We start from the raw sequence: 17,869 nt of genomic DNA on the forward strand, positions 1-17,869 counted from the left end.
CACCGACGACCAAGTGGCCTCCTTGCAAACCTGCACAACTGACGCCTGATGACGGAAGGCCAAAGAAGCACTAAGCGCCCGAGTAGAGTGCACCTTTACAGGGAAAGGAATAACCTGACCCTTGATAGAATAGGCCTGAGTCACAGTCTGTCTGATCCATCTGGAAATGGTCACAGAAGAAGCAGACACCCCTTTTCTTGAGTGAGTCTGACCTCTGTAAAGACTCACTGGCTGCCAAATACACCTGAAACACATCCAGGGCATGCAAAGCAAATTCTGTAGGATGTTTGGGCCTGGGACACAGGGAAGGAGACACAATGTCTTCATTCAAATGGAAATCAGAGACTACCTTAAGAAGGAACGACGGACATGTGCGAAGAACCACCTTATCTTTGTGGACCACCAAGAAGAATCAGATGTTGAACCCCTTGAATAAAAGTACGCACCAGGGTGTGCGTGGCCAGGGGTCAGTGAAAGAAGACCGCCAAGGCTAACAGCTGGCTCTTGATGGTACTCAAGGTCAATTTCTGCTCAACACCTCGTTGAAGGAAGGTAAAAATCAGAGCCACCGAAAAAGAGCGAAGGTGAACACCGAGCGACTCACACCACAAAATATACGCTTTCTGCATAAGATGGTAGATCTTCCTATAGGTAGACTTCCTAGCATTCAGCAGCATCAGAATCACCGATGCAGGCAAACCTCTATCCTTCAGCACCTGGCTTTCAACAGCCAGGCCATCAAAGCCAGCGACTGTAAAGCAGGATGGAAGATCAGCCCTTGGGACAGCAGAACCTCACTGAGAGGCAGTCTCCAAGGGATATCGGTGACCATTTGTACCAGGTTGGCATACTGGGATGGGCATGGCCAGTCTGGGGCCACTAGGATGACTGGAACCCTTTCAGCCTCGATCCTGTGCAAAAATCTGTTGTTCTACCTATCGAATCCTCCTATCTCCCTACCAGTTCTTATGTCTGAATTCCAGACATATGGGAGCTTAGCAGACTTTAAAGTCAACTTACAAAAATCGGATTGTTAATCTTTCCTCTCGAGCGACTGCCCAACTTAGTGCGAATTTCCCATTCCCATGAGCGCCTCAGACTATTCAGTACTTAGGGACTAGAATACCGTCAAATCTTTTTTTTTTTCAATATAACTTTCAACCATTATTGACTACCCTTTCAGCTGACCTAGAGACATGGAAAACTTTGGCGGTTTCTTGGTTTGGAAGATGTAACTTTTAAAAAATTAATGTGATGCCCCATCTTCTTTACCTGCTTTACCAGGTAAACTCCCATGAGAGTTCTTTTGCAAACTTTGGACAGCTTTTATCAGGTATGTCTGGCAAGGGATAGCTTCTCGTCTTAAGCAATCATTCTTGCAATGACCCAAACATGGAGGTGGCGTTGGTCTTCCTGACCCTACATTATACTGCACAGCGGTACATATGACCAGAGTGATTGACTGGTGCAGACATGCCCCTCATAAGCTATAGGTTTCGTTGGAACAGGAATCGGTAGTAGCCCCTTGGCTGGTCCCCCCCCCCCCACTCCCTAACTGAAGCTACCCTGACTGATTTATCTAGATACTTTAGGATAGCAGAGATAGCTGCCAGCTTCCCCTCCCCACTGACACCTATCATCAGCCACCCAGACTTTGCTCCAGAACTCTCTGTCAGAGCCTTTCAACTTCAGGCTGATGGGAATGTTGTCAGGGCTTCTTCTTTTCTTAGCCAATCTGGCTGGGTCATTTGAGGACCTCTGTGCGGGAGAAGTACCGATTTGTAAATCCCTCTCAGTTTCCAATGTCATTTTACTCACTGCTGCTGCTCACCAAGAATAAACATATCTGCTCAAATGGGAAAGAGACCAAAATACCACATTCTCAGAAGATCAAAAGAATGGGATACTCTTGATATGTAAAAGATTCCGCGCAAGTGGATGAAGCTGAAAGGTTGGCTGCAGCCTACCCCAAAAATATAGTGTAAAAGCTATATTCAAGTGTTATAAAAAAGTAGGGTAAATCGGCGCTGCCAAAAATTGTAGATCGGTCAATAGACAAAGTGTGTTGCTGTAAAACACCAAATAAATATGGGCAATTGCACTAAACCAATAAATAAGTAAAAAACACAATAATATAAATAGCAATAATATAAATAGATTTGTAAGTGGTATGGTGCAGATCAAAGTGGCTAGTGCTAATTAAATATACATAAAAATTAGAATGAAGAAATAAGTGAAATTAGTGCTACCAGAGGTGTATGAAGTGACTCTCAAAAATTGTGATAACGTGATCTAAAAACCAGATAAACTATATCAATAAATTAGGTGATTTATAGTAAATCAAAAATTATATATGTGTATAACTAAATCAATATGAGTGATCCAGTAAAAAAGTCCATATTAAACAATTAATTTCCAAAAAAAGTCCATAAGTGAGATTATTATAAAAATTAAATAAAATCTATAGGTGAAAAAAATTCTTCTTAAAGAAAAAGGGTGAATCCCAGAAGTGGCTCCAAAACGTGGGTGCTGGGTGAGGAAATCGGTGCTCCCCTCTCAATACTTCCCACATTTACCAGAGAGCGGCACCCCTACAGGGGTAACCAGCATGTAGAACCTTAGGGTGAATTGCTCAGCCAAAACAAATCTTCCCTTTGCAGTAAATATCAAGAGACCTGTTATAAAATTTTAAAGCGTTGGTATCATACTCCGACAATACTAGCATCCATTTTTCCAGGTCACAACCCTCTTTGTTGGCGTTGTGGTACCCAAAATGACACACTTATCCACATTTTCTGGGAATGTCACAAGATTTGCCCTTTTTGACAGCAAGTCTGGCTAATTGTGCATAAACTTAATGATTACTCTCTGTTTGACAACCCAGCTGCTATACTTCTTAACTTGACGCTGATGTCAAGCAAGAGGTACCATAAGTCCTTATTGAAGCACCTTCTGAACGTCGCTAGGGCATGCAGTCCCAGTATGTGGCAACAACAAGTACCTCCCCTTATCTCTCATTGGTTTGCCAGAGAGAATGATATACAGCAAATGGAACACCTCACGGCGATCCTGAGAGAGACAAGACAGAAGAGCACAATATACATTGGCTTCACTGGGACTTGTTTCACTTCTCGGATGACTACTTATCATACTCATGAATAGCCGAGCGGATACATAAAGAGAACCTTGACAACCCCCACTTTAAGCCCCCCATTTTTTCTTTCTGACCCCCCTCTGTTTTTTCTGTTCTCCTCTCTCTCCTTTTTTATGACACTGACAGTGTCTTCTTTTCTTTCTAAAAATATGTTAAAATACCCACTCGGTATGCACAAACCATCTAGCAAGAATGTCTAGTGTGCAGTTATCATTACATTATGTTTATTATGTACCACAGTTAACTGACCTCAGGACAATGATGCCATGTATTGTTATTGTCTCCATTTCATGCATACCTTTAAATAAAGAATTTAAAAAATTAATAAATAGGAGGGATAAGGAAACCCTTTCACCGTTCAAGACGGCTTGTGGGTGCCAAAGGGGACAGGCACCTCTGCCACAGTCTCAGCTGCATCCACCATTTTTAAAGTCTCCCACACAGATGTAATCAGTGCGTCAACTAGCGGCTTCTCATGCGCAGCTACAGGTATGGAGGAATCATCCTCACTATCTGTTAAATCAGGGAGCGTAGCTACAAACCCCGACAGGTGGGCCACGTCTGTGGCGCCAGAGTCAGATTCAGAGACAGATGAGGCAGGGGAGGGTGGGGGACACTTTTTGCTAGCCTGCCGCCCAAAGGCCACCTCCACCTGGGAAACAAAAGACTCCAGGACAGTGCATCAATGGGTGGCTGGGACCCTAAAGGACCTGCTGCCTCCAAGTAGGGATCAGGTGGGGAAACATGCTCCTGAGACTCCATAAAGTAAAAGGGGGAACCCACCACAAATAGTGTCTTGCATCATGATGGGACACCCCCACTTCACTGGTAACACCACCGGGCATCAGTAAGAAGAGCACCCACAACCTGCAGCAGAGAGAGGGAGGGACCCCACCAGACTCACTACCCCAACAGAGTAGCACTGGTCTGCACCAGAGATAGCTCAGAATCCATGTGTGTCATCCAAGGGAGAAGAAAACCCGGGAGTCAACACCAGGGAAAAAGAAGGACCCGGTCGTATGCAACCTTACATGGTGTTTAACTTGCAGGCCAGCCCCCGTTTAGTGGGGCTTTGTCGCAGCCAACCCAGTGCAGAGCTCTGGTCTGAGCGTGCTCGCTGGCTAGGCTGGGGGAATCACTGGATCTAGATATCCAGCTCATCGCCCAGTCCAGCAGTTGATTGTAGATCTCACAGGAAAAAAACAGGAGAAAAAATGCCATGTAAAAAGAAAAAAATGCCAGGGCCAGAGATCCGTCAATGAACGTAAGAGAAAATCAAAGGATTTACAGGCAGGGTCAACAGTAAATTAAATATACTACAGAGGGACTCAGAAAAACAAAAAACTACTGTATTATAGTATAACTAAAGTCAAAACTTTTTTTCATAGAATGGAGGGGGATAAGAACCCCAGTCAGTTCTTTATTGTTATAGGTGACCCATTGGGAAGATTCCCCCTCTCTATTATAGTATATTTTGGCTATGTGAAGGGAAATCTCGCCAATGGGACGCAGATGGCAAAAACCCCATAAGGTGTTATAACCCTCTATACAAAATGAGAAAAAAAAATGTCTTTAGTTCTACTAGTTCTGCTAGTGACAGACTTCAGATATACAGTATATCATAGTTACACTTGACATTTGCTCGCAGATGGACTTTAAACTTTAAAATGCCTGCCAGGAAGTCCGAAATTTCATACTGAGGTTTGAAAGAAAAACATAAATAAATTACAAAATCTTTCCTAAGGAACACTTCAGCGCTGACAGTTCAATAAGGAGTTTCTACAAATAGCTGAATGCAACGGAACACATTATCCCTTCAGCTACATTGGTCTGTCAATACCATGAAGGCTTCCCCATTGATCTAGGTGAGATCCAAAGAAAAGGCCATGAATCTCCTCTTGCTTGCCATGGTGTTTCCAGGCTAGGATATGAGGGAACATATCCTCCATGGGTCACAGACAAAAAAAAAACAACAAAAAAAACTACCACCTATGACAAAGTTTTGGCTTTGGAGATACTTAACCACTTGCCAACCGCCGCAAGTACATATACTGCGGCGGTCAGCCCCTCACAGGCAAAGTGACATATGGGTACGTCACTAGCCTGTGAGGCTCTGGGGAGCAAGCGCGCGCCGCCGGAGGCGCGCTCCCGCTCCCGCGCAGTCACGGCCCCCCCCCGCACGTGTGACCGGCGGACCCGATGTCCCCCGGTCACTCGGCGATCGTCGGTGGAGAGGGAGAAAGGCAGGCGGCTAGTGTAAACAAGCCGCCTGTCATTCTCCCCTGTGTAGAAACAGTGATCATACGGTTCTACTATGTAGGACCGTTGATCACTGTTCCTACAGCTCAAGCCACAGCCAATCACAGTTAGAATCACGCCCCTAGGGACACACACCACCCCTCCCTCTCAAAAAAAGTTAAACCCTTCACTACCAGTGTCATTTTGCAGTAACAGTGCATATGTATAGCACTGATTACTGTAGAAATGTCACTGGTAACCCCAAAAGTGTCAAAAATGTCAGTCAAGGGTCCGATATGTCCGCCCCAATGTCGCAGTCCCGCAAAAAAAAACGCAGATCGCAGCCATTACGCGTTAAAAAAAAAAACAACAAAAATGACAAAAATCTTTCCCTTTGTTAGTAAACGCGATAACTTTTGCGCAAACCAATCAAAATACGCTTTTTGCGATTTTTTTTACCAAACATATGTAGCATAAAACAAATTGGCCGAAAATGTTAAAAAATTTAGATTTTTACATTTTTTTGGGGGGGGAATTTCATATAAAAAAATGTGAAAATATTCTTATTTTTGCAAAATTGTCGCACTTTTTTTGTTTATAGCGCATGATCAAAAAATCGCACAGGTGATGAAAATACCACCAAAAGAAAGCTCTGTTTGTGGGAAAAAAAGGACGTCAAATTCGTTTAGGTACATCGTCGCACGACTGCGCAATTGTCCGTTAAAGTCACGCAGTGCCGAATCGCAAAATACCCCCTGGTCAGGAAGGGGGTAAAATCTTCCGGGGCTTAAGTGGTTAAACTAGTAAAATTAGAAAGAGTGATTGGATTAATATAAAATAAAAATATCTGGATACAGGTTATGTAGAAGGCCCTGCTAATTTATCACGTTCCCATACAAAAAAAATGGTAGAATGAAATGTAGAAGACCTTGTCGTTTTATAGTCCCTCAGCGCTGCTGTAATGTATTCTGATAAGCGTTTTTCCATCAGTGCAACTCGGATCCAGGCCCTGCCCTGAAACAAAATGCACAAAATTAGGCAGAAAACAAATATATACAATAAAAAAGTGTTTGCGTTTCCCATAACAACTGCATCTCCCCAAAGTCGAAACCGCTTTCAGCAGAATCTGATACAAGGCCGGCCCCCACTTAAGTAGCTCTTTCCAAAATATTAGCATGCTGCCCCACAAACAATTATAAAAATGATATATTTTTTCCCTGTAAAAATCTGCATAATAAAACTGACAAGAAAAGCAGATGGATGTGAGTGGGCTCTTGGTGTCCTTATTTACAATGCAGGACTATCGATCCTGAATTGTACTTGATGCAACCGATGGTCAGAGAACCTTACAGAAAAGGCTTTACCGAACCGGTCACACAGTTGGATGGAGCCAGCCTGAGAGGGGAATAAGATAGGAATTAGGGCTCTTTCACACTGGCGTTCCGTATGTCCGTTTTTCATCCCATCCATTTGCGGATGAAAAACGGACATAATGTATCTCTATGTAAATACGGATGTCAGCGGATGATCATCCACTGACATCCGTTTTTCGTCCTTTCCGCTCAGTTCAGTTTTTTGGAACGGAAGAGAAACCTATTTTCGGAACGGACGCAAAAACGGATGTCAGTGGTGTCATCCGCTGACATCCGTATTTACATAGAGATACATTATGTCCGTTTTTCATCCGCAAACGGATGGGATGAAAAACGGACAGACGGACCAGATGACACAAGTGTCATCCGTGTCCGTTTCAAAAAAAAAAAAAAAAGGACCTGATCGGGCAAAAAAAAACTGAACGCCCGTGTGAAAGAGCCCTTACTCTCTGACCCTTAACAAATATTTAACTCTTGCAAGGTGGGGGTGCCAACTGCATGGGTGATTTTTTTCTGTCCAGAATGTTGCATTAAAGAAGAATTCAAGCTTGGACCCATGTGATTATGTATATACTGTAGTATACCTGGCCAATGCCCCTGGAAGCTGGAAATCACTGAAGTAGGCACCGCTACTCCAATGATCACCACTTCCTTCTGAGTCCTGTGCTAAGCGGCTGGCCTGATGCATTCTGAGCACAGGAGGTTGGCTGCATTAGCACAGGTGCCATTCAGAGAATGCTTTGCTCTCTGATAGGATGAGGTGGAGAGGCCTTGTCCAATCAGAGAATGGTTTCTGTGCTCAGAATGCAGTAGGCCAGCAGCTCAGCATGGGACCCAGAAGCAAGTGGAGATCACTGGAGGTGCAGTGCCTACTACAGTAATTTCTAGCTTCCAGGGCCGTTGGCCACATATTGTATTTACATAAAGTATATCACAAAAGTGAGTACACCCCTCACATTTTTGTAAATATTTTATATCTTTTCATGTGACAACACTGAAGAAATGACACTTTGCTACAATGTAAAGTAGTGAGTGTACAGCTTGTATAACAGTGTAAATCTGCTGTCATCTCAAAATAACCCCACACATAGCCATTAATGTCCAAAACGCTGGCAACAAAAGTGAGTACACCCCTCAGTGAAAATGTCCAAATTGGGCCAAATTAGCCATTTTCCCTCCCCGATATCATGTGACTTGTTAGTGTTACAAGGTCTCAGGTGTGAATAGGGAGCAGGTGTTTTAAATTTGGTATTATCGCTCTCACTCTTTCATACTGGTCACTGGAAGTGCAATATGGCACCTCATGGCAAAGAACTCTCTGGGCATCTGAAAAAAAAAAATTGTTGCTCTACATAAAGATGGCCTAGGCTATAAGAAGATTACAGTGGGTTAACAGGACAGGTTCCACTCAGAACAGGCCTTTCCATGGTCGACCAAAGAAGTTGAGTGCACCTGCTCAGCGTCATAACCAGAGCCTGTCTTTGGGAAATAGACGTATGAGTGCTGGCAGCATTGCTGCAGAGGTTGAAGGGGTGGGGGGGTCAGTCTGTCAGTGCTCAGACCATATGCCACACACTGCATAAAATTGGTCTGCATGGCTGTCATCCCAGAAGGAAGCCTCTTCTAAAGATGATGAACAAGAAAGCCTGCAAACAGTTTGCTGAAGACAAGCAGACTAAGGACATGGATTACTAGAACCATGTCCTGTGGTCTGATGAGACCAAGATAAACTTATTTGGTTTGAATGGTGTCAAGCGTGTGTCACAACAACCAGGTAAGGAGTACAAAGACAAGTGTGTCTTGCCTACAGTCAAGCATGGCGGTGGGAGTGTCATGGTCTGGGGCTGCATGAGTGCTGCCGGCACTGGGGAGCTACAGTTCATTGAGGGAACCATGAATGCCAACATGTACTGTGACATATTGAAGTAGAGCATGATCTCCTCCCTTCAGGGCCGCAGGGCAGTATTCCAACATGATAATGACCCCAAACACACCTCCAAGACGACCACAGCCTTGTAAAGAAGCTGAGGGTAAAGGTGATGGACTGGCCAAGCATGTCTCCAGACCTAAACCCAATTGAGCATCTGTGGGGCATCCTCAAACAGAAGGTGGAGGAGCATAAGGTCTCTAACATCCACCAGCTCTGTGATGTCATCATGGAGGAGTGGAAGAGGACTCCAGTGGCAACCTGTGAAGCTCTGGTGAACTCCATGTCCAAGAGGGTTAAGGCAGTGCTGGAAAATAATGGTGGCCTCACAAAATATTGACACTTTGGGCCCAATTTGGACATTATAACTTAGAGGTGTACTCACTTTTGTTGCCAGCAGTTTAGACATTATTTAGAGTTATTATTTAGAGTTATTTTGAGGGGACAGCAAATTTACACTGTTATACAAGCTGTACACTCACTACTTTACATAGAAGCAATGTGTAATTTCTTTAGTGTTGTCACATGAAAAGATATAATAAAATATTTACAAAAACATGAGGGGTGTACTCACTTTTGTGAGATACTGTAGTTACATTGTTCCAAGCTCGGTGCTTAAGCAGACAAGAACCAGCTGGTGGGAGAAAGGAGAGGGAGTTACATGATCCCCCACAACCTTTATTTCTTTTGGAAGCTGCTGTGGGGGCTATTAGGAATAAGAGATTTCCTGTAGTGTATTATTACATAAGGTTTTGAAGAAATCCTCTTATCATATACTTCAAGCGGAAAGAAAGTGGCCTGAGCTATTAACCAAGATAGGACCAAAAGACGGGGACAATAAGAGAAAATAGAAGTCTTTACTAAATGAATTTGGTTAAGGATAACATCACTGGTAAATCAGCATTAGCAAACATTGCCAAGGCTTTAAAGTAGACCTGTTGTGTATTTAAGGGTTATGACTTCCACCTTCAGGATGCAGTTATACTGAGAAGCAGCCTTGCCTTTCCTATAAATACAGTAAACTGTAAACCTTCCATGTAATTAAGAGTATTAAATGGCCCCCAGTGGTTGATAGGTATCTAAAGATAATGAAATATCTTTGTGGTGTGAGAGGTAACCAAAAGCACCACATCCCTAAACAATTGTTTCCATAACCAGTCCCTTGGGGTCGGACTTTTAAGGTGCTAAATATGAACCTAAAACCATATGATGAAATCATACAATTGCACTTTATTACATTTTCAGACAAAAAGGGCGACTTTTTTCAATTCCATACCAAACCCTAATTTAACAGTGGCCTTAAAATGCAGGACATTATCTCATCTTGCTTCTCTACCATCCACAAATGTGGGTATACAGTATCTGCAAACCATACCCATATGCTCAAAATTATATATTGCACATGGTCATAGTCTACTTCACAAATATGTGCATAAAAGGTGGCTGTAACCCTAATATGTTTCACTATTTGATTTTTTGGGAGATTAAGGCAATAAGTGGATAAAATAAAAATAGAAGATTATGATGCCCAATACTACCAAAGCATCACACTCACCAGATGGCATAGACATGGCTCTCAGGCACCAAGTGAACTCAAGCAAGGGGATAGGCTCTGTATTGAAAGAGGACCTTTGCTGCTACACTGGGGGCATTTATCCAGCCCTCTCCTTGGTGAAAGAGACACTTGCTGTAGGTTACCAGTAAGATTTTACCTCTAGCACCCTTAAGAAACGCAACATTGGGGGAGTAACTGGATACATCAAGCCTCAGGTATATTGTATAATGCCTTCTGTCACCTGCTGCCTGTTCCTGGTGTTTAAACTCTGTTGTCATTCTGATCCATCTGACCACACTTGTACTCTGCCTGAACCGACCCTTGGCGGTTCCCGATGTGCCTGCTAGTTACTGACCCGGCTTGCTTGACCCTGCTCTGTTCTGTGTCCAGCTATCCTTATATCTGTTGTCTGCTACCTGCCATCCTGCCAAGTGCCTGCTTCCTGTGACCTGCCACCCTGCTAAGCATCTCCTGCCTGTGACCAGCCAGTCTGCCAAGTACCTGCTGTCTGCCACCTGCAAAAGTACGCACAGACATCTCATCTGCAGCAATCTGAACTTCTAGGCACTCGTGCCACTCCAGGCTTCTGTGCCTCTTGTTTTCTTTATCAGGGGTACCAGGCCGGAGGTGTAAGAGAACGCCTTCCACTCCACGTCAGGCTTCACCTCCAGGTACGTGACAAATGCATTCTCCCACATGAGGACAGCTGAAAGCTGGAAGCTATTGTTTGAGCATTTTTAGATAATTTAAATAATTAAAGGACTTGGAGGCGTGTTTGAGTGCTCTCTCTCCCCCATGATGGCCCCCACATAGGTAACATCTTTGCCATCACACTTTAGTCCCATTGGTCTATATCAATGTTTCTCAACTCCAGTCCTCAAGTACCACCAACAGGTCATGTTTGCAGGCTTTCCATTATTTTGCACATTGTGATTTGATCAGTTTTTTTAAATATTGCCTTGATCTCTGGGGGAGATTTTCTGAAGTAAATGGTGAAATGCGTTGAAAATACAGCCACCTTACAGTTTGGTACGGAATTTGAAAGTAATTGCTTTTTTATGGTTTCTTAGCATTTGACTGAATATATAATAAAGTTGAACTACATAATTTTATCATATGGTCTTAGACTAGGATAAGTAGCTATTAAAGCCTCATATCTCAGGGAACACTATTATGCAAATAGCAACTTGGTCCTGCCTCCTCAATGTCTTTCTGTCCCAGCACCCCCAAAGCTCAGGGTACTCAATTATGCAAATAGAAATTAGACCTTGCATGGTATTACTGTGGTCAACCTTCTCTGCCTACCTAGTGACTGTCAGGGTGCCAGGAAACCCGACCACACAGGGGGTGCAGGTAAAATAAAGCAGTTTATTGGAGCAAACAACAATAAAAAGCACAGCAAGAGTGAGGAAACGAGAGCAGGAACAAGTCGGGTCAAGTCCAGAAGCGGGTAGTCATTCAAGCCGGGATCGAGTCCAGGAGCGGGCAGTCTACCGATGCTGGGTCATCCGCCGATGCGGGGGTCGAGAGCCAGGAGAGTCATCACCCAAGCCAGCTCATACACAGAGGAACACAGAGAACAGAAGACTACTAGCAGAGATGCACCTTGAAGCACAAACGCAAGGGCAAGGACTCCACCCCATCAGGTGATGGATATAGTCAGGTGTGCAGCATCATCACTGTGCGACACCCCGGCAGTAGGCAAAGGATGATGCAATTAAGAGTTCATAAGAGGCAGCAGTCTGCACAGATCCAAGATGGCTGCCAACAGGAGGGCAAGGTATGACCTGGACAGTACCCTCCCCTCAAAGGCCCCTCCTCCGCAGAGCAAAAAACAGTTTCTAAGGAAAGCGAGCATGGAAAGCGCGGAGAAGGATGGGAGCATGAATATCATCAGAGGGAACCCAGGAGCACTCCTCAGGACCATAATCCTTCCAGTGCACCAGGTAAAGAACCTGACCTCGGAACAGACGAAAATCTAAGATGCTGCTGATCCCATACTCCTCATGCTTGCCACCAGGAATGGGAAGAGGGCGAGGAAGTGAAGAAGTATAGAGTTTGCAAACTGGTGGCATCAAAAGTGACACATGAAAGACATTGGACATATGCATGCCAGGGGGCAAACCAAGGGCATAGGCCACCGGGTCCACCTTACGGAGGATGCAAAAAGGCCCAGCAAAACGGGGTGTCAATTTTGGAGTTGACACCCTGAGGTTGAGATTACGGCTCGACAACTACACCCTCTCCCTGACCTGGTATGAAGGAGCAGATAAACGTCTCTGGTCTGCTTTTAGCTTCTGATGCTGTACAGAGACCCGTAAAGACTCTTGAATCTGCACCTAAGAGGAAAAGAGGTCACTGAGATGATCCCCCACAGCCAGAATGTCCTGTGGCAAGAACGACTCAGGCAACACAGCGGGCTGGAACCCATAATTGGTCATGAATGGAGACATTCCGGAAGACGAGTTAATGGCAGAGTTCCTGGCAAACTCCGCCCAGGGTAGCAGATCAACCCAATTGTCCTGATGGTCAGAGATATAGCAGTGGATAAACTGCTCCAGAGCTTGGTTGGAACGCTCAGCGGCACCATTGGACTGCGGATGGTAGGTCAAGGAGAAGGAGAGTTGAATACCCAACTAGGAGCAAAAGGCGCACCAGAACCTGGAGACAAACTAGCTCCCACGGTCCGAGGCAATCTCCTTAGGCAATCTGTGTAAACCAAAGACCTCCCTTGCAAACACAGAGGCAAGCTCCTTAGCGGTAGGCAGCCGCATAAACGGAACACAGTGGCACAATTTGGAGAACCGGTCAAAAACCAGGAGGATAACCGTGTAACATCAAGATGTGGGAAGATCCATAATAAAATTCATGCCACGTTGAGAACAGGGATGCTCCTCATTGGGATGCAGTAGATCCAAGGGAAGGTGCAGAGGAGATTTGTTCTGGGCACAGACCAAACAAGCAGACACATAAGCAGCAACATTGGTGTGGAGAGATGGCTACCAGAATTGATGGGAAATAGCCCAGGACATCTGGTTCTTACCAGGATGACCGGCGTTCTTGGAATTGTGGTACGTGCACAACAGTCTGATGCGCAACCCCTCAGGTACAAAACATTTGTCTTGTACAATCTCTCTGTGGGAGCATCAGGTTGGACAACTAACAACTATTCCCCAAGAGCAGAGGTTAAGTTGTTGCGGATGGCAGCCAGGATATGATCTAAAGGTATGACCGGTGTCGGCATGGAGTCCTGCCTGGACTCAGAATACTAGCGAGACAAGGCATCAGCCTTAACATTCTTGGAGCTGGGCAAATAGGAGACCACATAGTTAAAACGACATAAGAATAAGGCCCATCTGGCCTGACAGGGTGGAAGCCTCTTGGCCTCTGAGAGATACGTCAGATTCTTAGTATTGGTGAGAATAAAAACTGGAAACACAGAACTGTTGAGCAAGTGTCTGTACTCTTTGAGATCCAGGATAATGGCCAAGAGCTCTCTGTCTCCAATCTCATAATTGCATTCAGCTGGAGTGAACCCACAAGAAAGTAAGGATCCATCAGGTGTCCCACGCTGAGACAGGAGGGCGCCTACTTCCGTCTCAGACTCATCCACCTCTAGGACAAAGGGCAAACCAGGATTTGGTTTAGAGAGAATGGGAGCTGAAGCGAAAGCAGACTTGAGGGCCTTGAAAGCGTGGATGGGAGCAGGCGTCCAATTGTGGGAATCGCTGCCCTTCTTGGTCAGATCTGAGATAGGTTTGGCCAAAGAGGAAAAGTTCCTGATAAATTTCTGATAGTAGTTGGCAAACTCAAGGAAACACTGAATGAAACGGAGACCACTTGGGCGAGGCCATTGTAGAAAAGCCAAAACCTTCTGAGGGTCCATGGAGAACCCTTCAGCAGAAATTATGTAGCCCAAGAAGGCAACCTGAGACATGTGGAATTCACATTTCTCAAGCTTACAGAAAAGCCCATTCTCAAGTAACTGTTGCAGCACCGGTCTGACATCAAGGTAGTGTGATTCAATGAAATCCGAGTAAATTTAAGATGTCGTCCAAATAGACTACCACACATTGTTGCAACATATCAGGAAAGACATTACTGATGAACTCCTGGAAGACAGCGGGCACATTGCACAAGCCAAAGGGTATCACCAGAGATTCGTAATGACTGGTTCTGGTATTAAATGTGGTCTTCCACTCGGCGCCCTCCTTGATCCTTATGAGGTTATACGCGGCCCTTAGGTCAAGCTTGGTAAAGACTGTTGCTCCCTTGAGGCAGTCGAAAAAATTCAGTAATCAACAGAATCGTATATGCATTCTTGACGATTCTTGTGATGCGACTCAGGTCCCTATAATCAATGCAAGGTCTCAACTCACCCCCTCTTTTTTTTTACAAAGAAAAAAACGGCACCCACTGGGGAAGTGGACTTGCAAATGTGCCCCTGGGCAAGCGCATCTGCAATGTACTACTCCATGACCTTTTTATCCGCAACGGAGAGAGGATAAACCCTGCCATGAGGGGGAATGGCACCAGGTTGCAAGTCTATGGCACAATTGTACGGACGATGAGGAGGAAGAGTACCAGCGTGCTCCTTGTCAAATACATCTTGATACTCATGATCTTCAGGAGGCAACACTGAATCCGAGGAGGTACAAAGTAACTTAACAGGCCCATGGATACAAACAGCGCCACACTGTGGAGACCCTGAAAGGATCTCGACCGACTGCCAATTAAAGGTCGGATTGTGTTTCTGAAGCCAAGGGTACCCCAAAACAACAGAGTAATGTGGGGACGAAATAACCTGGAAACAGGTCGACTCCCTGTGAACAGCCCCTATCGCCATATAAACCAGAACAGTACCGTGGGTAACCTGTGCCGGTTGCAGGGGTCTGTCATCAATCGCCTCGATAACTAGTGGAGAAACTTGAGGCTGCAAGGGTATGGAATTCGTAGTAGCAAACGTAATGTCAATAAAAAAACCACCAGCACCGGAGTCTACCAACGCCTGAGTAACCACCGAACCCACTGCCCAGGAGAGGACAGCTGTGATTAGCAGTTTATCTTTAAGGGAAAGCGGGGATGAGGAAATTCCACCTAAGAACTTCCACCGACAGGACCTTAGGTGCGAGCATTTCCCAGACGGCTCGAACAAGATTTCAGGAAATGCCCACCAGAACTGCAATACAGGCACCGGCCCTCCCTCCTCCTAAAGGCCCGCTCAGCCCTGGAAAGGTGAATGAACCCCAGCTGCATGGGTTCACAGCCAGACGGACCATCCCCAGGAGGCGTGGGAGGTAAGAAAGGAATGGGTGGGAAAGAAAACGCAGAAGCCAATCTGGTAGGAGGCCTCCGCAGGCGCTCCTTAAACAATGGTCTCTCTGTGAGCCTGATATTGCTCAAAATCAGGAAGGAAATGAGAGCCTGGAGCTCATCAGGGGGATTCTTGGCCGCAATCTCGCCCTTCAATGGATCGGAAAGACCATGAGAGAAAACAGCCACCAGAGCTTCATTATTCCATTCAACCTCTGCTGCCAGGGTACAAAATTTAATGGTACACTTGGCAATGGTTCGTATACCCTGTTGAATGGACATGAGCAGTTTTGCAGCAGAGGCAGAGCGAGCAAGCACATTGAATACCCTACAAAAGGAGGCAACAAAATTCGGGTAATCGAGTATCATAGGATTATCATTCTCCCATAAGGGATTCGTCCAGGCCAAGGCCTTGTCCGAGAGCAACGAGATTAGGAAGCCCACCTTGGACCTGTCAGAAGGAAACGCCTGAGGAACCATCTCATAATAAATGCTCACTTGGTTTAGGAAGCCACGACACTGACTCGGTTCACCCCCATAGTGCTGAAGAAGGGGGGCTGAACCAGTCATACCTCTAGTAACAGCAACTCCAGCTGCAACTGCAGGAGCGGCAACAGGAGCAGCAGCAGATGCAACAACAGGAGGAACCACCGGCCTAGCAGCACCAGGAGCAAGGTGAGCTGTGTGTGCAAGCAACGTCTGCAAAGCCTGAGCCAATTGACCCAAAAGGTGAGCTTGTTGATCGGGCCTTGTAACCAGCATTGGGAGCGTAGGAGCACCTGCATCGTCAGGATTCATGGCCCTTGCGTACTGTCAGGGTGCAAGGAAACCAGACCACACGGGGATGCAGGTAAAATAAAGAAGTTTATTAGATCAAACAACAATAAATGCACCGCAAGAGTGAGAAAGTGAGAGCAGGAACAAGCCAGGACAAGTCCAGAAGCGGGTAGTCATCCAAGCTGGGGTTGAGTCCAGAAGCGGGTAGTCATGCAACCGGGGTTGAGCCCAGAAGTGGGTAGACTACCGATGCCGTGTTGTCTGCCGATGCAGGGTCGGGAGCCAGAAGAGTCGTCAGCCAAGCCAGGTCATACACGGAGGAACAGGGAGAACAGAAGACTGCTAGTAGAGATGCACCGTGGAGCACAAACGCAAGGACTGCAACAATTTAGGTGATAGATATAGTCAGGTGTTCAGCATCATCACTGTGTGACACCCAGGCAGAAGGCAAGTGATGATGCAATCGTAGTTTATAAGAGGCGGCAGTCTACACATGTCCAAGATGGCTGCCAACAGGAGGGCAAGGTAAGACCTTGATAGTGACGCATGAAGCAACCTGTAGCACTTAATGGACAAAACAGAGTTGAGTAACATGGACCTTATTCTGGCCATACAGGGTTGCTTTTTAATAGAGTTATTTAGGGTTTTGGAGGTTCCTAGACACACTGGAAGTAAAGTAAACATACATTCCTACTATAGCATCTTGCAGTCAAATTAAAAGCATAAACAAGCCCACAGGTTTGCTTCAAGTATCATCTTGAATATGCAAACTGCCAGTTTTGATTACAAACAAAATCAAAAGAGAAATCGAAGTGTTCTTAAAAAAAAAGTTCTTACCTTGGCTCTCGAGGAGCTAACGTTTTCCATGTTTTCAATACTACAAATACAGCTATGGGGCACTTTGGAACATGCGACCCGTATGTAATCCCAAAAGCTTCGAGGACTTTCATATCCAAACCAGGTAAGCTGGCCTGTAAGAAAAACACAAAGAACTCAAATTCCTACAAGCAGTATCATGAAAAATAATGCAGAGGCAGGCAACCTGTATTCAGCAATATGATACTATGGGGTTAATTTACAAAAGGCAAATAAGCTGTCCACTTTTCAAGGGAAGTTGCACTTTGCAGGGGAATTTTCCACAGATCTTAGCGAATGTGGTGACTTTCACTTTGCAAAAATACCGAATCATGTGCAAGGAAAATAAAAAAACTATTTTTGCTTGCACGTGATTGGATGATGGAAGTTGATGTTAACAGAGCGAGGCACCTCATTCACTAAGCTAACAGAAATTTCTCTTGTAAAGGGCAACTTGTCTTACTAAGTGAACAACTTATTTGCCTTTAGTAAATTAACCCCTAGAAGACTCAATAAACCACATCAGTCTCTGGATCCATAGTTTATCTGAAACTATGGGAACCAGAAAGCCACATCACAACATACTGGCTCTCTGGTTGTCATAGAACCAAAAATCCTAGCATGGAACTAAGGCCTCTGGTAGCATCAGGGGCTGACTGGCAAATTTGAGCCCAGGG

General features: G+C 45.2%; 1 protein-coding gene across 2 annotated transcripts in view; it reads right to left on the reverse strand.

Moving 5' to 3' along the window:
• The window catches only part of RUNDC3B (RUN domain containing 3B), a 356,443-nt gene that overhangs the window by 89,836 nt on the left and 248,738 nt on the right, over positions 1-17,869 (reverse strand). For both annotated transcript variants that reach the window (XM_082258735.1, XM_082258734.1), the window contains exons 3-4: positions 17,175-17,308; positions 6,321-6,406 (exon numbers count right to left, since the gene is read on the reverse strand). In XM_082258735.1, the coding sequence (XP_082114861.1) occupies positions 6,321-6,406; positions 17,175-17,308 (220 nt within the window). The remainder of the gene's footprint in view (positions 1-6,320; positions 6,407-17,174; positions 17,309-17,869) is intronic.

The sequence above is a fragment of the Pelophylax lessonae genome (genome assembly GCF_965119305.1).
Source record: "Pelophylax lessonae genome assembly, chromosome: 5".
Taxonomy (NCBI): Eukaryota; Metazoa; Chordata; class Amphibia; order Anura; family Ranidae; genus Pelophylax; species Pelophylax lessonae.